General features: G+C 42.8%; 2 protein-coding genes across 2 annotated transcripts in view; one reads left to right on the forward strand and one right to left on the reverse strand.

Annotated features, from left to right (window-relative positions):
- The window catches only part of LOC121397224 (CD48 antigen-like), a 626,518-nt gene that overhangs the window by 97,714 nt on the left and 502,651 nt on the right, over nt 1-26,153 (forward strand). The gene's annotated exons all lie outside the window — the stretch shown is intronic.
- On the reverse strand, nt 1,223-6,274 carry LOC108699429 (cortexin-3). Its single transcript, XM_018231507.2, has 2 exons — nt 5,980-6,274; nt 1,223-2,341 (listed from the first exon to the last, which is right to left on the reverse strand). The coding sequence occupies exon 2, from the start codon at nt 2,306-2,308 to the stop codon at nt 2,063-2,065; it is 246 nt and encodes an 81-aa protein (XP_018086996.1). The 5' UTR covers nt 2,309-2,341; nt 5,980-6,274; the 3' UTR covers nt 1,223-2,062.

Raw genomic sequence — 26,153 nt, forward strand, 5'->3', positions numbered from 1 at the left:
AGGGGAAAAAAAAGTTTACTGTAATTATGAATTTCAGAAGCCACAAATGATCGCTTTTAACCCTGCCATCAAATAAACTGTCACTTCTGCATACTAGAGACGAGCCATTCATTTCATCAAACATTTGGTTTGGCGGAAGGAAAATTAGAGTTTCTCAAAATATCTGCAGAAATGAATGAAAATGCTCAGGTTGTTGACTTTTCTTAATGGAAACTTTCAATTATAGCAGGTTGGCTTCAGAATGATTCACCAGAAGGACGGGGCTTTACAATTCTCGTTAGAAATCTCAATTCCCGAAGGGAAAAATTAAATTGCCTCTCCTAACCTATAAAAGCCAAACATCCTATATACTGTATTTTGCCCACTTTGTTCTCGCATAAGCAGGCCATACACTGTAAGGTCCACCCTCAGTGGCCTGAAATAAAGTTCTCAGTTCTTTGATAAGCCTGTCTGTGGGATCTGTGAGTGCCTGCCATTCTCTGTTTTGGTTGGATACCTCCACCTTGAGCTGTAGGTCTGGGGCATGAGCACCCTAACCCCACATACTACTGGTGAGATTATAAACTGGCCTTACACTGGGATTTTTTTCCTTTTAAACACAAAGATGACCTTTACCTGATTTGGCCACCAACCCTCTGGGTTAGATTAGGTTAGATTAGGTTAGGGTAGGATCCAATCATTTGGCCTCTGGGTCAATGACTGCATCATCTTAGGAGACCTGTTGAGAGAGGAGCATGTGGTCCTCATCTGGCAGAATTTTTAACCCTGCCATATAGATACCTGGAAATTTTTGGTTGAGCAGAAAGGCCCCATACATGGGCCAATAACCTGCTGACAGTCTGGTGGTTCTGACTGGCAGCTCAGGTTTGTCCATCTATACTTTAGTGTCTCTTCCATCAAAATTGATCAATAACAAAGCAGCAATGTGTATCTGTGTAAAGAATGCTTTAATTGTGCCAATTTATAACAATGATATAAAATTTCCCACCTCCAAGTCCAACTACATCTGGGTTAGTGTTTTCCCAATAGTCGAACCCTGATTGAGGTACTTTGGTATTCATGAAAGAAGTAAGCACACTTAAAGCATCAATGTGGCACACCACAATTAAGCTTGATAACTGTTTCTCAATGTCCCCCGTCCAAGCCAGTTGCACACAGAACATTGCTGCCCATGGTGAACTCAAAACTCCAAAAGACGTTGTAGTGGTGGCTCATTATCATGATGTTGATGTTGGTCCATAGATGAGGGTGGCTTATTATTCTCATACTGACGTTGGTCCTCGAAGGATTTGCATTGATTTTGTGAGGCTATTTTTGTATTGGCTGGGGTATACATAAGTAGTCAGGTCTTGACCATGAATCAAGGACTGTGCTCAAAAACACTGGTTCAGACATTCACTATGAATTAATGTTGGTTGCTTCTTTTCTTTTTTTTGGAATTCAATGTAAACATATCACACAAGTAGGCATCGAGAATTGAACAATGAACTCTCTGAATTTCCTCTCTGATTCAAAGTTTTGAGTTCTCAAGTCTTCGTGGAATCATCTTGAGTTGTGCCACCTGAAACCACTGCCCTTAGGCCAACTGGTAACCTCATGTTCCTCTATGTAATGCTGAAAGGCCAAGCTGTAATCGAACATGTCTGTCTAGAAGTAATGTTGTTTGGCACCAAGCAGCAATTGAATGTGCCCATCAATATGTAAGGCCATTAGGCTAAGCATTGATCAAACGTTGCCACCAACATGTAGTACTATTAGACCAAGCTGTAATCGAACATGTACATCAAAATGTAATTCTGTTAGGCCAAGCAGTGATCAAATGAGTCCATCAAAGTGTAATGCTATAATCGAAAGTGTCTATTTAGGTGTGATAATGAGCAGCAATCGAGGGCCACTAGGTCAAGCAGAAATCAGACCTCCCAGTCTTCATGTTCTACAACTAGGTTGAGTAGTCGGGGAATGCAATTGTCTCCATTAGGTTTAGCATAATCCCCATCTTCCTATTCATGTAACAGCATTAGGCCAAGCTGTAGTAGAACATCTCATTGGCCGTGTAATGGCGTTAGGCCCAGCGGTAATCAAACGTATCTTTCTCCATGTAGTCTGTCCAGGTGGAGGAGGGCATGCTCCGATAGGGATCCAGAAGTATCCGGAAGCAGCGGATAATGAGAAGGCCAAGGAAAATAAAAAGCAGAAAAACCAAGACAAAAGCTGCTTTTTGTTCCAATGTGAGGGAGGAGACAGGCAGGGCATCTCCTGACGCTGAGAAGGTTGTGCTCAAAATCTCCCCTGTCATTGCCAGATACATTGTGCTTTTTGGGGCAGTTCCTCTATGTTATACCTGTAAACAGAACATAACGTCATGAATTTCTATTTGATTCCCTTATACAGTACAGTATAACTGCATAGCATATTGTAGGCACAGAACATTCCTTTTATGTTTATTTGTCCAGTATCAATACATTATGAAAGGGGGCCTCCATACCCGAACCACTAGGGATTATGTACCTTGGATGGAATTACTCCTAGTTTCTTTTCTGAAGAAATGCTAGCTCCTCACCTGAAAAACTCTTTTTCTTACCCAAACTAATGTTAGCTCTTCAATTTAACTTCTAGTTTCTTACCTGAACATCTAGCTTCTCACAACCGCTAGTCCTTTAGCTCAGCACCCACTAGCTACTCACATCAGTAGCCCCTAGTTCCTCATTTGATCATCTAGCGCCTTACCTGAACAACTAGTTTCTCAATAGAACAACTACTAGTTCTAGCTCATCACCTAAAGAACTCATAGCTTCTCATCTGAATGATCAACAGTTCCTCACCAGAACTACAAATTTCTCATCTGAACAACTACTAGTTACTTACTTGAAACATCAAATAGATCCTCATCTAAGCAACTCTGTACCCAAAAATATACTATCTCATCATCTCAACTATTAACTCCTCATCTGAACCAAACGTATCAGAAGATACCGAAGATGATGCCCGTGAGCCCCGCTGCGCTACTCTGCATGGAGAGATCTGTGCAACTTTCAGTGACTTTTTTCTAATTTACCATTTCTACTATGAAGGGAGGAAGCATAGAGGGGTGATTGGGGGCTAGTGGATGGGGATTCTCTCTTGGGGGGGGGTGGGTTTAGTTCTCCTTTAACTGAACAACTACTAACTCCTCATCTCCCTTATAGCTCCACACCTGAACTGCTAGCTCCGCACCTGAACAACTTGTAGTTCCTTGTGTATATTACCTCTAGCTCCTTACTTGAAGAACTTCTAGCTTCTCATTTGAAGAACTTCTAGCTTCTCATTTGAAGAACTTCTAACTTCTCATTTGAAGAACTTCTAGCTTCTCATTTGAAGAACTTCTAGCTTCTCATTTGAAGAACTTCTAGCTTCTCATTTGAAGAACTTCTAGCTTCTCATTTGAAGAACTTCCAGCTTCTCAACTGAAGATCTCTAGCCCATCACCTGAACAACTTGTTGCTCCTGACCTGAATAACCACCAGTTCCTCACCAGAAGCACACATTTCTCATCTAAACAACCACTAGTTCCTCACCTGAACACCCACTTGCTCCTTATCTGAACAACCACTAGCTCCTCACCTAAAGAACTGTTAGCTTGTCACTTGAACAACTATTAATTTAATTTTAATTAATTTATCTTCAGTATCTTCTTGCTTGAACAACCACTAGCTCCTATCCTGAGCAGCTACTAATACCACACCTGGACAAAAGCAAACCCTTCTTCTGTGCAACCATTAACATCTAGCGACGCCTTAGTGTTTATCTATTCGGGATTTTTATAGGTCAAACAGCATTTTCTGGATTTCATGCTCTTCAACACTACTGTGGGAAGATTTTTACCAATGATCAGCAATTATTTTTACACTATTCATAAAAAGCCAACATATCCCGGCAGTGCTATACAACAGAAGGGCGTATAAATCAAATAAACAGAATACATACAATCGATAACTTATAGAGGCGATAGAACGGGCTTGATCATTAGAGCTTACAATCTATCTTTTCTGCTTAGAGTTGAACAGTTTAATGGAATCCCTAACTTGTTTTTGCTTGGTGACATTGGTGTAAACTCAGATTAATGTGAATCCCATTTCTTTATAGATTAGGGACAGCGCTTCTGCTTCTCCAGCAAAAACAGCTGTGCCTTTAATTACAGCATTTCACTTCCATTTATTTAACTTCCAGCCAATTAAACAGGGAATAAATACACAGAGGAGGCATATTAACGCCATCGTTTTTTAACCAACCCAGAAACTGGAATGTGTAGTGGAAAATTGCTTAAAAAGACATTGTCTTTCATTGTGAAAACATTTTTTTTTCATGATTATGTGGGGTGTTAGAGATCAGATCTGCTGCTGAGCTCTAACACCCCAATAACCCTCTAACACACTCTACCAAGAGAGCCAAAATTGTAATGAATTATAGCAAATGAGTTGCTTGAATCTTCTAAGCAATAACTTTATAGAAGAACAGACAAATCTTTTGGGTGGAAGATAAGTGTAGCAATGTCAGGTGACTGGGGCCTTCTCCAGTGATTCACCCAGAATCTTTAAACAGAACAAAACAGTCTCATGCAGATAAATGTACTGAGGTGTTGGGGTGTATTTGTAATAACTTTAAGCAGCCAGGTAGCATTTATATATTAATTACAGGGAGCCAGTCTATATACAGTAGGTACAGGTATGGGGATCTGTTATCCACAAAGCTCCTAATTACAGGAAGCTCTTCTCCCACAGACTCAGTTTAAATCCGATAATTCAACATTTTAAAAATGATTTTCTTTTTCTCCGTAATAATAAAACAGTAGCTTGTACTTGATCCCCACTAAGATATAATTAATCCTATTTTAGTAGATTTTAGGTTTTGTGATCCAAATTACAGAATAGTCCCTTATCCAGATGCCGAGCATTCTGGATAACAGGTCCCATACTTGAAGTACCTGCAGGATGCCCAATTATAGAGTTAATTAATGCCCAATGGGTACAAGGATATATATTGATAGACAGTCAGACAAATTCCAGTGAATAAAATATACAGTATACACGTATGTGAACAGTAGGCTATTGTACCCCCAAGATGCAACTATATATCCCCACAGGTTCCTAATATAAAGTAGTAGGTTACCTCTGTATTCAGCCACAACGTGCCCATGTAAGTACCCATAGGGTGTGAGTGTAAATACCCACAGAATGCTATAGATCCAGAGTACTAGTGTATATAATCTCTGGGGCCACTGTCCACTCACACATAGGGTTAGTGTATGTACCCAGAGAATACAAGTACGGGCACTAATAGGTGGATGTGCCCACAGGGTACCAGTGTCTGTTCTCACAAAGTGCAAGAGTGTGTAGCCTGAGGGGGCCAGTGTATGTTTCAATAGAGTGCCAGCGTCCTTTCACACATTTATACACACATATACAGTATATATATTTATACATAACCAAAGGAATGGTGCACTCCATAGACAAAATGAATACCTGGGTGCCAGCATGGGAAATAAGCAGTGAATAAGGATTGCGGCACTCACTGGTATACATATATATACCTACAGCTCCCATTATATATATATATATATATATATATATATATATATATATATATATATATACCCACAGGGTGCCCATGTATATACCTACAGCTCCCATTCTATATATATATATATACCCACAGGGAGCCCATGAATATACCTACAGCTCCCATTCTATATATAAATACCCACAGGGTGCCCATGAATATACCCGCCTGTTTCTTGTGTACAGTGCCAGTATATGTACATAGTATACAGTAAATAAGTATATGTAGATAATACCAGTAGAGTGGCATGGGCGCTGTTTCTTGTGTCTGAGCTGAGGGCAGTGAATGAAATACCAGCCGCACGCTGAATACCAATGCCTCATGCCCTGCGCTTTCAGCCAAAGCCCCATCCCCAGACCTGGCACCAGCCATTCTCTCTCTTACCTGTTGATGGGGAACTTCAGTCTTCCCTCTCCCTTCTCCGGCACCTACATTCTCCCACTCACCAGCTGGCAGGGCTTCATCCTCGCTTGGGAATCCCTCACCCTGTGACGAGAGATTCTGGGTACCCCCCCTCCGCCGTTCGGTACTGAGCCTGGAAGAGCCTTTCCATCACATACATTTTCTTTGGGATGCTGTCAGTGTTGCGGTTGCTAGTAGCAACTGGTCCCTATAGCAACCCCATGGCTGCTCATCTGCAATTCATTTTAAGGTAGCCAATGTGTTTTTGACTCCCGGAAGAGACCACCACCCCCCTAACCCCCAGTCAGCCCCTCTTCATTCCCCATGCTGTTATTGGCTGCTCACATTCCAATGGTTCAGTACTAGGATTTTGGATAAGCACATGCCCCTCCTTGTCTCTGGAACAGAGAGGGGCCCCCAGATTCTAGAACTCCAGTCTCACTTTGTGCTGCTCCTTTAACCCTTTGCTCCAAGGCGGATTTGCCAGGCTGCAGAGCTGTCTTTAGAGAGGTGCAAGCCTTGTGGAACCCCCACAGAGTAGAGGTTGAACCCCACCAGTTTCTATCAGGGCCCCAGCCAAAGGCATGGTAATGCTGGTGGTCTTGTATTTAATGGGGTCCCCCCAGGGTGTATTGTTCTGGGTTCTGTCCAGCAGAAGTACAGTCAGCTGACCTTGCATTCTGGGAAATGTAGTTCTGTAGCAGCTGGGGGTGCATAAGGCTTACCAATTACTGCTTTATGGTCTGCTGGGAATGGGACTACACCATAATATATTGTCACAATCCATTATGTAATATCTGTATCCTATAACATTCCCAAGTGTCAAGAAATCACTGGGAGGTTCATTTTAGTTATATGGAAATGAAAGGAGAGATGTAGGTGCTTAATTCAAGGCAGGTGAGAGCAGGTCTAGACCTCGGCACCCAGTCTAAAATAAATCTGTAGATCATCTCTGTGTATACAATAAATCACTGCTCATATAGAGAGAATAATACAAAGCACTTTTCCTTGGTTTCACGTCATTGGGCAGGAGACATTTAGACCAAATTAAGTTGAGAGGGGGTTGGCAACCAGATGTTATGCAACGTGGACTCCTTAGGGAGCATAGATCCATCTTAACCAAGCCATTAGTATTAACCTCATCTGACTTCCAAATCTGGTACCAAAGGGTTGAATAAAAGGTGATGGAAGGAACGGAGAGTTCTCTGTACCAATAGAAAAAAGGAAAATAATGCCCCATACACTGGCCAGTAACCTGTAGAGGCCGGGCTGTGAGTCAAGGCTAGAAGTTTGGGTGTTCTGAACAGATTAATCCACAGAAAATCAGGTCTGGGGTATGACATAAGCATTTTTTAAATAAGGCATCAGTATCCCTTTAATCCACAAATCCTCTATTGGCCATGGCAGTGTTATAAGCATGTGCATATTGGTAAATCTATTGGTGCAAGACAGGGTTCGAGATGATAAGATGCAATGGCTTCAGTAGGTAGGTGTCTCTTCTGCATCACCAGGGAACTCAGGCTTCACCTTTATTTGGGGTAACCATCTCACTCTCTATCTTCTGGGGTTTATCTAGCCTGGGGTGGCAGAGGAGCTTCTCTCTATCAGAGGTCCTGTGAATTAAATCATTAACTCGGTTGGACATGGTCAACTCCTCCAGGCCTTCTTCTGTGGGGGCTCTCTGTTTTGATGAATACTAGTCAATGCTGTCTCCATTAACAGCATTGCAACCCACCAAAGAATTCCAACCCAACAGAGTGACCTTTCTCTCTGCTTTCTGTAGGACTGGGCCTCCTAGGACCCACCATAGAATCACACATTGAAGGACCACTTTAACAAATTCGATGTGGAGACAGCGCTAAATGTAATAGGTGTCATATAGACCTATGGTGGAGGACAAAAAGCACCAATGAGCATTGTCCTTGGTTGGGTTGGAGATCCTCTGGTACTCTGGCAGGCCAGTCTGACCCTCACTACACACTCTTGTGTTTTATCCGATTCCAAGGCTTTAATAAATGTCTCTGAAATACAGTTTGGAGATAACTGCTATAGAGACACATGGGATGGGCACTCAGTAACTAATTGGTTTGATTTTTAAAGGAACTAACCCCTTGCTGCATAGTGTAGTTAGCACCTTCCATCTGTGGCCAGCTTACATATCAGTAATTAATGACCAGGACCTTCAACAGGAACTTCAACTCATATTCTGCTTAGGAAAGATTTGAGAAAGGTTTATATTTTTTTCCTAAGCAGAAGAACGTCAGAACAGTTTCTTTCTCTCTCCTGACATCTTCCTTGACTACTTGGTGGTCAGACTGGTGGGAAATTGACCAGCAGGTGGCGCTGTTGTAACACAATTCATTCCTATTAACAGTACATGTATCCCTTAATATAAAAAATACAGTAAATAATGAATGTAAATGACAAAAGTGCTTAGAATAGCACTATCATCAATTTTACATTCACTTATTTTAAAGGTCTACTTATCCTTTAAATACAAGATATTTATAAATATTTTGGCATGGTATTCTGAAGGAACACAGGGGATTCAGGGAGTCAGGATCAGGAGACTCAATATCAGGAAAAGAGGACTTGCGAAATCTCCATCAAATGGCTCAGGAATTCTGGGTCAAAAATAGAGAATTCTGGAACTTAGATCAGGAGCAGAGGACTTAGGAAGGCTGGATCAGTAAACTCGAGATCAGGATTAAAAACCTTGTGAAATCTCTATTAACTATGGAACTTAGATCAGGAGGCTCAGGAACAAGAAGACTCAGGAGGACCAAGAAACTCTGGATGGAGACCTGGAGACTCAGGATCAAGAAAAGAAGTCTTAAAATGCCCGGATTATAGGATTATGAGACCTAAAAACTCATGATCAGTAGATTCAGACTCAGGCTAGAAGGGTGTTGCAAATGTAAAACTTAAAGGGAATCATAAAAAAGGGCACCAAGTCCTCCATGTGTATAGAGAGAGCACAGATACCACTTTGGAGAGTGTCAGATCTGACTACAAACTCCAGCTCATGTATTCATACAATGCTGCATTGGGGGACTTATAGTAGCTTTCCAGTTGGGATTCACCAAATCCAGGATTTGGCCTATTTCAGCAGGATTCAGATTTAGTTGAATCCTTTAAAATACTTGACTTTTCGTAACACAAACTTTTACCCTTTATGGTTCTTGGGAGCTGGGGATGGCCATCTGCCAGTGTGAGGTGGGGCAGAGTCTAAACCATTGTAGATTCTAAACCATTGAACCAAGAGACTCAAGGTGAAATATAGAGGAGAAAGCCAGGAGTGTAGCTGATTGTTCAAGGGCATACAGACATGAAACCTCACCACTACACCTGGCTAAGACAAATCTTGTCCCTGTCAAGTGATCTAGCTCACACCTCCAAAATCTTCTTACGGCCCTTTAGCACCCTGAAGACCCATTATCATCATGGGAGGGAGAGCTCACCTATCTGGGGGTTCACGACGCTAGTGCAGAGAGCACAATTGCACTAGAAGACATTTCCGGTTTAAAAACCTGATACCGTATTTAGCTATTAAAGTTACCTGGGGTGGCTTTTTTTCTGCCGTTGAGCATTAGAGTGTTTATAATAGGGATGATAGCATACTGAGGATTTACTCATGGAGCCTGAAGATGGGAAGGTAGGAGATGCAGCTAAAAGATAAGACGTGGTGAGCAGTTCCTCAGGATATTAATGAGAAAAGGGTGGAAAAGAAGGCAGTGAAACCTTGTTGTGAGAGAAACTGTTATGGAGCAGATATGTCAAGTGATATCAGTAACTGTCTGGAAAAGTTCCAGCAATCAACAGAAAAACATCTCAGCATTCTAAATGTGGTTGTCAATTTAGCTAAGGCTAAATACCAGCAGGAGACCAATAATTTTTTTTCGGTTCAAGTGAGATTTATTGAAGACAGACAGCAGTATCTGGCCTGGTCTCTAAATGCTTAGTGATAGCCTGTTTCTTGATGTGTAACAGTCTTTGACTATATCATGTTTTAGATAATTCCTTCCCATACCTTAATCCTTCTCAGACATTTTCCAGAATCCATAATTGCCATATAGTCATGTTAGCTTTAGAGGAGCCTTTCTCCTGGCAATCAGATCCTCCTGTACCGTCTTTAGCCACATAGGGTAGGTAGGGGGATCAGGGGCTTTCCAAATCTGAGCATTGAGCTTACGCACTGGGCTGGGCGTGTGAGTGGTGTTGGGGGAGCCATTCCCATTAAATACCATTTAGGATCTAATGGTATTTTAAACCCAAGCACAGTGGCGTAACTAGATATTACTGGGCCCCACAGCAAATTATTTTTCAGGCCCCCAAAATGTTTAGAGGTTGACTTGTTTCTCCAATATTTATTGAAATTGTATATGAATTAGGGCCTCATGGGGCCCCTATACCTCCTGGGCCCCCCTGCAGCCGGAGGGTCTGCTTCCTCTATAGTTACGCCCCTGCCCAAGAATTTTTGTGATACGAGTTTGTATTGCTACCCAAAAAGGTATCATTTCTGAGCAAGCCCAGAAAGTGTTAAAAATTGTGCCCACCTCCAGACCACATCTCAAACAGGCCAGTGATATTTCTGGATTAAGTTTATGTAGTACAGTCCTGGAATAATAAGCCCTGTGTACAAAGTACAATGGCAAAACCCTGTACTTATAAATAGGAGAAATCAAAAGAGGAGTTTGTAGTACCTGATCCCATTGCTCATCAGTAAATGGTGAGAGATCTGCCTCCCAACGATCTCTTACTTTTAGGGAGGTTTTCTGTAAATGAGTGGATTGTAGGGCCTTGTAAAAAGAGGAGATTTTGTGACCAGGTTGGCCCTGCTTAAACACCTCTGCCACAGGTGTATTCTGTAAATGACAGTTACACTGTTAAAGTGCTTTCCTCACTGCCCATCTCATTTTATGGTATGTCAGCCACTGTGATGAGCGGATGGTAAACTTTTCCCTAAGAGTGTCAAATGGAATCATGCCTTGCTCATTCCAGACCTGATCTAGATTGTAAATCCCAGCTTCAAGCCAGACCTTTGGTGGTTCAACTTTATCTAATGGGGCAAATTTAGCATTATACCATAGGGTTGTAAACGGGTCTAAAACCTTCGGGTTGGTAAGATGGTGAACCTTTGTGAGAATATCTCTTTGTAATTGTAGAAGTGAATTATTATTAGAAAGCTTAACCTTTTTAGGATTTATGGTTGCCAGGGCATAAAAAGGAGGTAGGTCAGTTTGCAATATTTCCTGCCACAACTGATATGCCGCTTCCCCATGCCCAGCGAATTTCAAAGACTTGCGCAGCCACATAGTACTGGTGCATATCAGGCAGTGAAGGTAAGGACAGCCTGTTGCAAGAGGTATCCCATATATAGCGTCTAAATAAAGAGGCTAGGTCAGAGAAGAAACAGTTCTGGATTTTAAGGGGGGTGTGCCATAATACATACAGAAGTTTTGGTGCTATAATCATTTTATTGGTCTGGATAGGCTCCGTAGGGCCCAATGGTAAATGTTTCCAAACCTGAAATTTACCTTGGACCCATTGCAGTAAGGGGGCCATATTAAGATCATAATAGGATGACACCGGAAGGGCCACTTTAACCCCTAAATATGTAAATTGCTGGACTTTCAGTAATGGGATATCAGCCATTATTCCATCACTCGCCTTAGGATCTAGAGAAAATATAATAGATTTTGAGGGGTTAGTCTTAAGGCCAGAGATTTCACCAAAGATCCTGGTTGTATCTAGGAGAGCAGAAAGGGGGGTGTGGGTGTCCCCCAAATATACCAGAGTGTCATCTGCATACATTTGTATTTTCTCCTCCCTGTACTATCTCAAAGCCTGATATGAGGATTTTGACGAACCGCAAGGCCCAATGGTTCGATGGCCAAGGCAAAGAGTAGTGGGGAGAGTGGGCATCCTTGCCTCGTACCTCTGGTTAAGGTAAAAGCCGGAGTTAACGAAGAGTTAGTTCGTAGGGCCGCTGTAGGGGCTGCATAAAGCAAGTGGGCAAGTGAAATAAAATGAGGTCCTATCCCAAATGGGCCAATACCTTCCATAAATAGCTCCATTCTACTGTAATGAGACCAATAATAGGTAACCATCTAAAGCAGTGCTGTCCAATTTCTGTGGTACCAGGGCTGGAATTCTGGTCTCCGGGGTGGAGAGCTGATAATGGAAGACACTGTTGACCACTTTTAAACCACACACATGTTGTGACAGCAATTTTTAAAAAACAAATGGTTGGTGCTCACTGCAGGGACATAACTCATATGTGAGCATGCAGAGTATGGCACACACAGGGAGCATAGGGCAGGCAGAGTATGACACCCACAGGGAGCATAGGGCAGGCACAGTATGGCACACACAGGGAGCATAGGGCAGGCAGAGTATGACACACACAGGGAGCATAGGGCAGGCAGAGTATGGCATGTGGAGGGAACATAGGGCAGGCAGAGTATGGCACACACAGGCAACATAGGGCTGGCAGAGTATGGCACACACAGCGAGCATAGGGCAAGAAGAGTATGGCACACACAGGGAGCATAAGGCAGGCAGAATATGGCACACACAGGCAACATAGGGCTGGCTGAGTATGGCACACACAGGGAGCATAGGGCAAGAAGAGTATGGCACACACAGGGAGCATAGGGCAGGCAGAATTTGGCACACACAGGCAACATAGGGCTGGCAGAGTATGGCACACACAGGGAGCATAGGGCAAGAAGAGTATGGCACACACAGGGAGCATAGGGCAGGCAGAGTATGGTACACACAGGGAGCATAGGGCAGGCAGAGTATGGCACACACAGGGAGTATAGGGCATGCAGAGTATGGCACACACAGGGAGCATAGGGCAGGCATAGTATGGCACACACAGGGAGCATAGGGCAGGCATAGTATGGCACACACAGGGAGCATAGGGCAGGCAGAGTATGGCACACACAGGGAGCATAGGGCAGGCAGAGTATGGCACACACAGGGAGCATAGGGCAGGCAGAGTATGGCACACACAGGGAGTATAGGGCATGCAGAGTATGGCACACACAGGGAGCATAGGGCAGGCAGAGTATGGCACACACAGGGAGCATAGGGCAGGCAGAGTATGGCACACACAGGGAGCATATGGCAGGCAGAGTATGGCATGTGGAGGGAACATAGGGCAGGCAGAGTATGGCACACACAGGCAACATAGGGCTGGCAGAGTATGGCACACACAGCGAGCAGAGGGCAAGAAGAGTATGGCACACACAGGGAGCATAGGGCAGGCAGAGTATGGCACACACAGGGAGCATAGGGCAGGCAGAATATGACACACACAGGGAGCATAGGGCAGGCAGAGTATGACACACACAGGGAGCATAGGGCAGGCAGAGTATGGCACATGCAGGGAGCATAGGAACAGGCAGAGTATGGCACACACAGGGAGCATAGGGCAGGCAGAGTATGGCACACACAGGGAGCATAGGGCAGGCAGAGTATGGCACACACAGGGAGCATAGGGCAGGCAGAATATGACACACACAGGGAGCAAAGGACAGGCAGATTATGACACACACAGGGAGCATAGGGCAGGGGGTATGGCCATAAAAATGGCCCTGGTGAAAACATTTTCGACACCTTTTTGACTCCAGAACTATATATTGAAACTTTCCTGAAACTTTACTCCTTACTAAATCTATTATAAAAATACAGTCAGGTCCTCCTGGAGGCCACCAACCCTTACAGTACAATCAGGCAATAGACTCATCTGAGGGAGTGCTACCCAGACTGGGGGAAATTCAGCAAGACCTGATAACCTATAAACAAATAAAAGAGTCCTCTGCACTCAACCCATTATCAATATATTTAAGACAGAGAAATTTTGTGCATACTGCTACTGAAAAATTCCTTACCCTTTAAACAAAACAGGGATTGTTTGTCCATATATTGCAATATATTTAAGATGGCCAACTATGTCAAAGTCATCCCATATCTGGCCAGTCCTATGCTCAATTTTCATCTGATTCATTAAGAATTCTATTGCTATATGCACAAAATGTCTCAATGTCTTAAAGGAGAAGGAAAGGCTAAAACCAAGTAAGTTTTATCAGAAAGGTCTATATAAATACACCAGTAAACCCTCAAAGTAATGCTGCTCTGAGTCCTCTGTCAAAAGAAACACCACATTTCTTTCCTTCTACTGTGTACTCATGGGCTTCTGTATCAGACTTCCTGTTTTCATCTTAAACCTCCAGGGCTTGGGCTTGAGCATGCTCAGTTTGCTCCTCTCTCCCTCTCCTCCTCCTCCCTGCTGTAATCTGAGCCCAGAGCTATGAGTGAGCAGGGAGAGACTCAGGCAGGAAATGATGTCACACCAAGCCAATATGGCAGTTGCCATCCTAAACAAACAGAGAGAGCTTCTAGAGCTGTTTACTCAGGTATGGTAAAGCATTCTGCAGAATAAATATAGTGTTATAGCTTGCACTATTGTGGCTAATCTATTGGCAATAAACTGATTGAGTAGCTTTCCTTCTCCTTTAAATATATTGATAATGGGTTGAGTGCAGAGGACTCTTGTATTTGTCTATATGTATTTTGTGGTCACAGCCTCATTGCACCCCCGCCTAATGGTTTTAAAAATTAGTGGTGAGCACAACTTTCCCTTGTTTGTTATAATTATACAAGAGCAGTGACCAGCTCCATGTTGTAGCTCCCACCCTTCCCAGCTATAGTCAGGTGATCCCACTGGTGTCTAATAAAAGGGCAGCCAAGTTTGGGAGTTTTACTTTGAAAGCAGCAAGTAAGTTGCAGGTAAAACTTAGTCCCTTTGTAAAATGTATAATGAAGCAATAGAATTCTTAATGAATCAGATGAAAATTGAGCGTAGGACTGGCCAGATATGGGATGACTTTGACGTAGTTGTTCAGCTTAAATATATTGCAATATATGGACACACAATCCCTGTTTTGTTTAAAGGGTAAGGCATTTTTCAGTAGCAGTAGCACAAAATGTCTCAGTGTCTTAAATATATTGATAATGGGTTGAGTGCAAATGACTCTTGGATTTGTCCAGGGGTGTTTCGCCAATGAGGCGAGTTGAGGCTGTCGCCTCAGGCAGCAGTGCCCCACTAGGTACCAGGGGGCAGCAAAACTGCTGCTCCTGGTACTTTAAGAGCGAATTTCCAGCGGAGGGGGGGGGCAGCAGCAACTGCTGTTGCCTCAGGCGGCAGAGGGGCCAGGATCGCCCCTGGATTTGTCTATATGTATTTTGTGGTCACAAGACCTGATAACCTGTATGCTTAGGAGACTCGGCAAAGGTGCAGCACATTCACTGCAGGCAAATTATGGAGGTTTTTGAGAATTATTAAACCTGCTTTGTTATCACTATACTGAAACAGAATGAGGTAAGCAGTGTTGGACTGGGCCAGTAGGAAACCGGGAAAAAACCTGGTGGGCCACCTGGCCAAGTCCTTGCACAGAAGGCAGAAGCGCGGCTGAATGAAAAATAAGGTAGGCACGTGGTGGCCAGGGGATGTTGCAGTTCGGGAGGGGGCCAGAGGGTGCTTTGCGTTTGGGGTGGGGGGCTGGTTTTGGGGCCCAGGTGATGTTGTAGGTAAGTGCTTTTGGCCTATACTGGACCCCAACTTCCAAAATCCTGTTCCAGTGCCAGTTTCCCAACCTTGCCTTGTGCTTCCAGGAGAGGGAATCCTGCCTAACCCTGCACTCACAGGAGAGGGGCTTGTGAATGTCAACATATTCCAGTGTTGGCTTCCCAACTTTGTCTTGTTCCCACAGGAGAAAGAGACTTCTACCTTGTCCTCTGCCGATGTGAGAGAATCTTTGTGCCTCAGCCTGTTCCTGTGCCTTTCTCCTGGCTGTTGGGGGGGGGGGGGTTGAGGGCTTAGGTCCTTTCTGGGACAGTGGGAATTATGAGGTAGCATCTCGAACCAGGAGGCACATCAGCGACACCATCATTTGTGCATTGGTGGGTGCATTATTGCGAGAAGCATATATGGGCACAAGCCTTGCACGTTCTATGAATGCCATTAATATACACTAAATGTTGTATCTGTTTGAGCCTGTAACTCTTTCTGGCCCTCTGTTTCTTTCTGTGTAAGTGTAATAATCATTTAAGCTTTTATTTCTAATTCAGGAATGTTCAGCCTGGGAGTTAAAGGATAAGTAAACTTTTAAAACAAGTGAATATAAGATTGATGAGGGGGCTATACTAAACACTTTTGTAATTTACATTCATTATTTATTTATTTTTTAATTCCAAAATATTAAGGGATACATGTGCTGTTAATATAAATGAATTTTGTTACAACAGCACCACCTGCTGGTCATTTTACAACCAATCTGACCACCAAGTAGTCAAGGAAGTTGTCAGGAGAAAGAAAGAGGCTGCTCTGATGTTTTTCTGCTTAGGAATAAAATTAGAAACCTTTCTCACGTCTTTCTTAAAGGGATACTGTCATGGGGAAAAAATGAACCAGTTAATAGTGCTGCTCCAGCAGAATTCTGCATTTCTCAAAAGAGCAAACAGATTTTTCTATATTCAATTTTTAAATCTGACATGGGGCTAGACATATTGTCAATTTCCTAGCTGCCCCAAATCATGTGACTTGTGCTCTGCTGTACTGCAAGTTAGAGTGATATCACCCCCTCCCTTTTTCCCCCCAGCAGCCAAACAACAGAACAATGGGAAGGTAACCAGATAACAGCTCCCTAACACAAGATAACAGCTGCCTGGTAGATCTAAGAACAACACTCAATAGTAAAAACCAATGTCTCACTGAGACACATTCAGTTATATTGAGAAGAAAAAACAACAGCCTGCCAGAAAGCATTTCACTCCTAAAGTGCTCACATGACTGGGGGCAGCTGGGAAATTGACAAAATGTGTAGCCACATGTCAGATTTTAAAATTGAATATAAAAAAATCTATTTGCTCTTTTGAGAAATGGATTTCAGTGCAGAATTCTGCTGGAGTAGCACTATTAACTGATGCGTTTTGAAAAAAACATGTTTTCTGATGAAAGGATCCCTTTAAGCAGAAAACTCAAGAGCGACTGGTTCAAAAGAAGTGTTAAAGAAGCCATATATGCAAAAACTGGAAAACCCAGTTTGAATAGAGGCGGGGGTGCAACAACTATTGTCTGTAGGGATGTACCGAATCAACGCCCCCCATGGTCCTTGGAAAAAAATGTGGCTCTTTTTTGGTCCCTGGGCCAAAAAAAGGTTGGGGACCCCTGCTTTAAGGGCAAGGCCAGACTGGCGTCCTGTAGCGGGTTTCAGCTTGCAAGCGCCCTGTGTGAATTGCCATAGTGCGTTTTCCTTTAGTTTCAGTGGTAGTGCAGTTTATGCGTATTTACGCCTGGCTGTTCTTTTTTAAAAAGGCAACGTAAAAACGCCGCAAAAACGCGGCGGGACAGTTCTACCCTTACTACAAGTTTATGAAGTTCCCTTTATGTCCACTAGATGTTACCCTGGGATCGTCTATTAAAAAGGACCAATGTAAAGCAGCACACATACCCAAGAAAGCTAATCGCAGTACTTCACAGGAGAGAAATGAGATTGTCTTAGGGTGTTTGGAATGAGGCCACAACTAATAAGATCTGTGTGCCGTTCTACTGTTACAAGGAATGCTCTCTACGTACAGCCCCGGGTTAAATATACTTTATTTAGAGTCGCCGCTCAGCAGGTTATTTAAAGATTGCTGCCCGGATCGTGCTTTACAAGAAGCAGCCTCTGAGCTAGTGCTTTGCTCACAAATTGCAGACAACTACATTTATCAAGTGCTCTCAGTGAATAAGGATTATCTAGTCGCAAGGAGGAAAACCCCAAGGTTGGGCCATGTATGCCCAGTCTAGTAATGAGCCAATTTTAACTGCATTCAACATAGTACAGGTATGGGACCTGTTATACATAATGCTCAAGACCTGGAGTTTTTCGGATAAAGGATCTTTCCATAATTTGGATCTTCATACCTTAAGTCCACTAGAAAATCATATAAACATTAAATAAACCCAATAGGCTGGTTTGGCATCCAATAAGGATTAATTATATCTTAGTTGGGATCAAGTACAAGCTCCATAATACAGAGCTTTCTGGGTAACGGGTTTCCGGAAAGTAGTAGTAGAAATTCAATCCCCTGCTTAAACTAATGACAGAGCCAAAATAAGTTTTATGAGAGGGCAATGAGTTTACTGTACGCAAGTTTCTTGGTCAAAAGGGTATGAGAAGGGTATATGTGATCTGCTATTGCCATTTAAACAAATAAAAACTCACCTCAAATCCCTCAATGTAGTGAATTAAGTGATAATAGCTGTACCGTACCCTGTGCTTAGACAGTCCAAACAGTGGCTGTTGACTTTTCTTTTGAATTCCCACTTGAAGATTCACCCCAAATCTCCCCCTAACTGACCTTCAGGCAGGGCCCCCTTAGCTCATAACAAGGTTACAGATATATAGAAACATTGGGGTGTCACCCTGCTATAGTTCCAGGGGTACCCAGGGTACAAATAAGCACTCACCCCAAATCTCCCCCTAACTGACCTTCAGGCTGGGCCCCCTTAGCTCATAACAAGGTTACAGATATATAGAAACATTGGGTAACAGTCACCCTGCTATAGTTCCAGGGGTACCCAGGGCACAAATAAACACTCACCCAAATCTCCCCCTAACTGACCTTCAGACTGGGCCCCTTAGCTCATAACAAGGTTACAGATATATAGAAACATTGGGGTGTCACCCTGCTATAGTTCCAGGGGTACCCAGGGTACAAATAAGCACTCACCCCAAATCTCTCTCTAACTGACCTTCAGACTGGGCCCCTTAGCTCATAACAAGGTTACAGATATATAGAAACATTGGGGTCACCCTGCTATAGTTCCAGGGTACCCAGGGTACAAATAAGCACTCACCCCAAATCTCCCCTAACTGACCTTCAGGCTGCCCCCTTAGCTCATAACAAGGTTACAGATATATAGAAACATTGGGGTAACAGTTACCCTGCTATAGTTCCAGGGGTACCCATGGTACAAATAAGCACTCACCCCAAATCTCCCCCTAACTGACCTTCAGGCTGGCCCCTTAGCTCATAACAAGGTTACAGATATATAGAAACATTGGGGTGTCACCCTGCTATAGTTCCAGGTACCCAGGGCACAAATAAGCACTCACCCCAAATCTCCCCCTAACTGACCTTCAGACTGGGCCCCCTTAGCTCATAACAAGGTTACAGATATATAGAAACATTGGGGTGTCACCCTGCTATAGTTCCAGGGGTACCCAGGGTACAAATAAGGACTCACCCCAAATCTCCCCCTAACTGACCTTCAGACTGGGCCCCTTAGCTCATAACAAGGTTACAGATATATAGAAACATTGGGGTAACAGTCACCCTGCTATAGTTCCAGGGGTACCCAGGGTACAAATAAGCACTCACCCCAAATCTCCCCTAACTGACCTTCAGGCTGGGCCCCTTAGCTCATAACAAGGTTACAGATATATAGAAACATTGGGGTGTCACCCTGCTATAGTTCCAGGGGTACCCAGGGTACAAATAAGGACTCACCCAAATCTCCCCCTAACTGACCTTCAGACTGGGCCCCCTTAGCTCATAACAAGGTTACAGATATATAGAAACATTGGGGTAACAGTCACCCTGCTATAGTTCCAGGGGTACCCAGGGTACAAATAAGCACTCACCCCAAATCTCCCCCTAACTGACCTTCAGACTGGGCCCCTTAGCTCATAACAAGGTTACAGATATATAGAAACATTGGGGTAACAGTCACCCTGCTATAGTTCCAGGGGTACCCAGGGCACAAATAATCACTCACTCCAAATCTCCCCCTAACTGACCTTCAGACTGGGCCCCCTTAGCTCATAACAAGGTTACAGATATATAGAAACATTGGGGTAACAGTCACCCTGCTATAGTTCCAGGGGTACCCAGGGCACAAATAAGCACTCACCCCAAATCTCCCCCTAACTGACCTTCAGACTGGGCCCCCTTAGCTCATAACAAGGTTACAGATATATAGAAACTTTATGTGATCCCTTTGTTGGCCTGGGACCATCCATAAGATCTTTTTAATCTGACCCACCACTTTGATCTTAGCATGTGAGGGTAACATTAGTGTGGGAATGGCTCACACTCCAGAAAGAAATGATTTCCTTCCCTCCCCAAATCCCCATTACTTTGTATCATCCCTCCTGCTTAAAAAATACATTATTTACAATCTGATATAATTGTGTGGCTATCAGCCAATGCACGTGTCTATTCACATCTGCACAGGAAACACAAAAGCAAAGAAAGTCTTTGTATTTATGTCCTTTTATCTGAAGGTCAAAATCCATTTTTCAGCAGTGCAGTAAATAGCAGGCATCATTTGCCTTAACATTAAGCATGTAAGGATGCAAACATAACACAAACAAACAACAACAACGAAAAAAAAGTAAATGGTTTTGCTTAATGTGAGGCTACAGCAGCGGCTCCGATGAACGCTTGGGAAAAAAAACGCCATTAAATTGCGTTCTGTTATTTCATTTCAGCCGAGCGGGTTTTGTGAAGCAAAGAGTCATTAGCCTTCGCTAATAAACAGATAAAAACAATAATGAGAGTTTTTTTAGTTTTAAACTCTGTCCAAAAACAATCGCAGCGGGGAGATTTTTTTTTTTTAAAAAAGGGGGTTCATTTCAGTTCACGTTACGCCATTGCCAGCCGTGTGGGGACCAAATGATTGAGATGGGGCTACATACACCTATATATAGAACATGAGACAAATAAATAGGGCTAGCAATCATATTGACTTTAAATCCATTCCCAAAAATGATCTTGACCCCCCCCCCTCAGTACCGGACCCAGTACTGATCACCAGCCAGGAGTATGCATACTTGTTCTAACTGACTTCGAGGTTGAGCTTCCAGGAGTATCTAGCATTGACAAAGTCATTCTACTCATACATCTCCATATCTGGCCTTCAGGATGGGTCCCTCAAAGCCAAGGCTCTAAGCCCCCTAGGACTGCTCTGTTTGGAAACCACTGCATTAAGGCTATTTGAGGTTGTGGTGGTAGGTTACTGCTTTGATGAGGCTGAAAAGTATGATTTTGCTAAATATACACATATATACAGTCCTCCAGGAACCAAATCCAGGTGACTTCTTGTTATCACAATGTCTAGCCACAACCAGTTCCACCCTGACCATGTCCATTCTGTATATGGGTCACTACCAGGTTGACAAGTTTGCTGCTAAAAGGTTCATTGTGTTTCTTGACTTTCATTTGGGAGATGATCTAACTACTGCCAAAGACCCAAGCTGTTGCCACAGTTCCTCCAGCATTGGTATAAGATGTTTCAGAAATGTCTACCTCCAGGAACCAAATCCTGATGACTTCTTGCCATGTCCATGTTTAGAAACAACCAGTTCCATCCTTACCATGCCCCTTCCTTAGGGCTATTCCACACGGGGAGATAGCCACGCGTTTGCGGTCGCGGCGACAAAGCGCCGCGCCAGTCGCCGCGACCGGCGCAGGCGACAGTTTTGTATGGGCGCCTATGTAAAAACGCCTGTGCTAACCACACGAGGCGATCCGCTTTCAACAGTCGCCTGAAAATGCCTCGCCAGGCTTTTTCAGGCGACTGTTGAAAAGCGCATCGCCTCGTGTGGTTAGCACAGGCGTTTTTACATAGGCGCCCATACAAAACTGTCGCCTGCGCCGGTCGCGGCGACTGGCGCGGCGCTTTGTCGCCGCGACCGCAAACGCGTGGCTATCTCCCCGTGTGGACTAGCCCTTAGGGTCACTTCCAGGTTGACAAGTCTGTTTTTTCTAATTTCCATATGGGAGATAATCCAGCTACTGCCATATAAAGGATAATAACACTAAAAACATAGTAGCCAGGCCCAGATTTGTGGAAAGGCCACCAATGCCCGGGCCGAGGGTGGCAGATTTTAGGGGGCCGTATTCTGCTCAACCACACCCACATTGGTTCAGCAACACTGGGGAGGCGCAGGAGATACAATAGTTTTTTAAATTTCCCGTGTGCCAATCCCCATTTCTCCGAATGTTTACGAGAATAAAGGGAACAAATGACAGCAGTCCTAGGGGCGCCCACTATGTAACATAGTAACATAGTAACATAGTAACATAGTAACATAGTAACATACATAGTAACATAGTAAGTTAGGTTGAAAAAAGACACACGTCCATCAAGTTCAACCTTTTTTAATGTAATTCCGCCCCTGATAGTAGCTGAGATTGAAAAAGAGTAGGGTTGCAGCGAATCCACTATTAGCTGAATACTGAACCGAATCCTAATTAGCATATGCAAATTAGGGGTGGGAAAGGAAAAACACTTTTTACTTCCTTGTTTTGTGACAAAAAGGCACACCCTTAATTTGCATATGTAAATTAGGATTCGGATTCGGTTCAGCCGGGCAGAAGGATTCGGCCGAATCTGAATCCTGCTGAAAAAGGCCGAATCCTGGCCGAATACTGAACCGCATCCCTAAAAAAAAAAGACTCAGGCCAATCAAATTCTTCCATTTTATCTAATGACTCCTACCTAGGCATGCTGTTCTTCAACCAAACATATATTCAGTACTTTTATATCACGGATGGGTGGCCCCCTGCCTGGATTTGTGGAAAGGCCACCAAAGCCCGGGCCTAGGGCAGCAGGATTTTCCAATCAAGCCCACGTTGGTTCAAGAACAATGGAGATAAAATAATTTTTTAAATTTTCTGTACACCAATCCCCATCACTCCAGTCCCGATGATGAAAATTTGCATGAAAAAAGGGTGGGGGCAGGAGCAATGAACAGCAGCGGGCCTAGGGGCCCCTGGGTGGCCCTCCAGTTGGCTGCCCCATTACCTTTGAGAGCCGGAGGTTTTAGACCTCCTCTTGGGGTTCCTGATGTCTCCCAGATATGTGTGTGTGTACTTTGTGCAGCTTTGCTCTAAACAGATTATGAGAACAATGTGCGGCTGACATTTAGCAATGTGATCATTGTGCTAATCTGATCGCTCCTACCGGCCTGGCGCAGTAATCACTCATTGCATCTTGTGCCATTTTATCATTACACCATTACGCTCTCCCAACTATTTATCCACAAAAACTGTCAGCTCATAAATCTCCAGCTCCCCCCGCCCCAACCACGCTCGACTTGCAGCCTTCTCCGCATTTAACCTTTTTTTACTGGATGATTCATTCATCCCCACCCTTCCCCCAAGAAATTCTGCATGCAAATGCAACGAGATCAATTGCTAAATCGTACTGAGAAGTCACACACTTATTGAAACAGTTTAAGAAAATATTAATGATGGCAGGCCGCATAGAGTTCCTTGTTCTGGGGTGCAGTACCCAGCGGTGTCACTAGGTGTCTTCATGCTTTTGCACAGGGGATGGGCTCATGCTATTTGTAAAGGAATACTGCACCCCATTTATTATTGGTACAACTAGCAATTGGTACAGGCTGTTCCATTCTTGCAGGATATTGGGCAGAAGCATTAAGCTTTGTAAATGATGCATGGAGAGTACTCAGCTGTCATGCCATTAAGAGCTATTTAATTAATCTCAAATACCCATTTCTGATTTTTATAAATTGTCCACTCCACACAGCTTTGCCATCTATTAATGGTAATGGCTACGTTTCTACATTGACTCACAAGATCATTCTTATCAAGCTTTTAGTCTATCCAGGTAAAGAATAGCAATGGTTACATTCAATTCCAGCTCAGATCATTCTTATCAACCTTTTAATGCCTCCAGGCTAAGAATGGGAATGGTTAGATACTAGCTCAGATAATTCTTAGCAAGTATTTAGCACATACAGGCTAAAAATGGGAATTGTTAAGTTCAACCTTGGCTTGGATCATTCTTATCAAGCTTTTAATGCAAGAATGGGAATGGTTAAGTTCAGTCTTGGCTCGGATCATTCTTATCAAGCTTTTGATGCAAGAATGGGAATTATTAAGTTCAACATTGGCTTGGATCATTCTTATCAAGCTTTTAATGCAATAATGGGAATGATTAAGTTCAGTCTTGGCTCAGATCGTTCTTATCAAGCTTTTAATGCAAGAATGGGAATGATTAAGTTCAACATTGGCTTGAATCATTCTTATCAAGCTTTTAATTCAAGAATGTGAATTATTAAGTTCAATATTGACTTGAATCATTCTTATCAAGCTTTAAATGCAAGAATGGGAATGATTAAGTTCAACCTTGGCTTAGATCAATCTTATCAAGCTTTTAATGCAGAATGGGAATGATTAAGTTCAACCTTGGCTCGGATCATTCTTATTAAGCTTTCAGTACATTCAAGTAAAGACAGGGAATGGTTAAGTTCTACCTTGGTTCAGATTGTTCTTATCAACCTTTTAGTGCATCCAGGCAAACAATGGGAATGATTGTTTAACATTTGCTCATATCATTCTTATAAACATTTTAGTGCATCCAGGCTAAGAATGGGAATTATTAAGTTCAACCTTGGCTCAGACCGTTCTTAGCAAGTATTTAGTATATCCAGGCAAAAAATGGCAACAGTAAAGTTCAACCTTGGCTCGGATCATTCCTATCAAGCTTTTAATGCAAGAATGGGAATTATTAAGTTCAACCTTGGTTTGGATCATTCTTATCAAACTTTTAATGCAAGCATGGTAATGATTAAATGTAATCTTGGCTTGGAGCATTCTTATCTAGCTTTTAATGCAAGTGTGGGAATGATTAAGTTCAACTTTGGCTTGGATCATTCCTATCAAGCTTTTAATGCAAGAATGGGAATGATTAAGTTCAACCTTGGCTTGGATCGTTCTTATCAAGCTTTCAGTACATTCAGGTAAAGACGGGAATGGTTAAGTTCAACCTTGGCTCAGATTGTTCTTATCAACCTTTTAGTGCATCCAGGCTAAGAATGAGAATTATTAAGTTCAACCTTCGCTCAGATCCTTCTTAGCAAGTATTTAGCGCATCCAGGCTAGAAATGGGAATGGTTACGTTCAACCTTGGCTTGTAACATTCTTATCAAGCTTTTAATGCAAGAATGGAATTTATTAAGTTCAACCTTGGCTCGGATCATTCCTATCAAGCTTTTGATGCAAGAATAGGAATTATTAAGTTCAACCTTGGTTTGGATCATTCTTATCAAACTTTTAATGCAAGCATGGGAATGATTAAATGTAATCTTGGCTTGGAGCATTCTTATCTAGCTTTTAATGCAAGTGTGGGAATGATTAAGTTCAACTTTGGCTTGGATCATTCCAATCAAGCTTTTAATGCAAGAATGGGAATGATTAAGTTCAACCTTGGCTTGGATCATTCTTATCAAGCTTTCAGTACATTCAGGTAAAGACGGGAATGGTTAAGTTCAACCTTGGCTCAGATTGTTCTTATCAACCTTTTAGTGCATCCAGGCTAAGAATGAGAATTATTAAGTTCAACCTTCGCTCAGATCCTTCTTAGCAAGTATTTAGCGCATCCAGGCTAGAAATGGGAATGGTTACGTTCAACCTTGGCTTGTAACATTCTTATCAAGCTTTTAATGCAAGAATGGAATTTATTAAGTTCAACCTTGGCTCGGATCATTCCTATCAAGCTTTTGATGCAAGAATGGGAATTATTAAGTTCAACCTTGGTTTGGATCATTCTTATCAAACTTTTAATGCAAGCATGGGAATGATTAAATGTAATCTTGGCTTGGAGCATTCTTATCTAGCTTTTAATGCAAGTGTGGGAATGATTAAGTTCAACTTTGGCTTGGATCATTCCTATCAAGCTTTTAATGCAAGAATGGGAATGATTAAGTTCAACTTTGGCTCGGATCATTCTTATCAAGCTTTCAGTACATTCAGGTAAAGACGGGAATGGTTAAGTTCAACCTTGGCTCAGATTGTTCTTATCAACCTTTTAGTGCATCCAGGCTAAGAATGAGAATTATTAAGTTCAACCTTCACTAAGATCCTTCTTAGCAAGTATTTAGCGCATCCAGGCTAGAAATGGGAATGGTTCAGTTCAACCTTGGCTTGTATCATTCTTATCAAGCTTTTAATGCAAGAATAGAATTTATTAAGTTCAACCTTGGCTTGGATCATTCTTATCAAGCTTTAAATGCAAGAATGGGAATGATTTAGTTCAACCTTGGCTCAGATCAAACTTATGTTATCAA

Source organism: Xenopus laevis, chromosome 8L (assembly GCF_017654675.1).
Source record: "Xenopus laevis strain J_2021 chromosome 8L, Xenopus_laevis_v10.1, whole genome shotgun sequence".
Lineage (NCBI taxonomy): Eukaryota > Metazoa > Chordata > Amphibia > Anura > Pipidae > Xenopus > Xenopus laevis.

Coding starts and splice junctions, on each gene's coding strand:
- LOC108699429 (XM_018231507.2), bottom strand. CDS start 2,308: ATGTATCTGGCAATGACAGGGGAGATTTTGAGCACAACCTTCTCAGCG.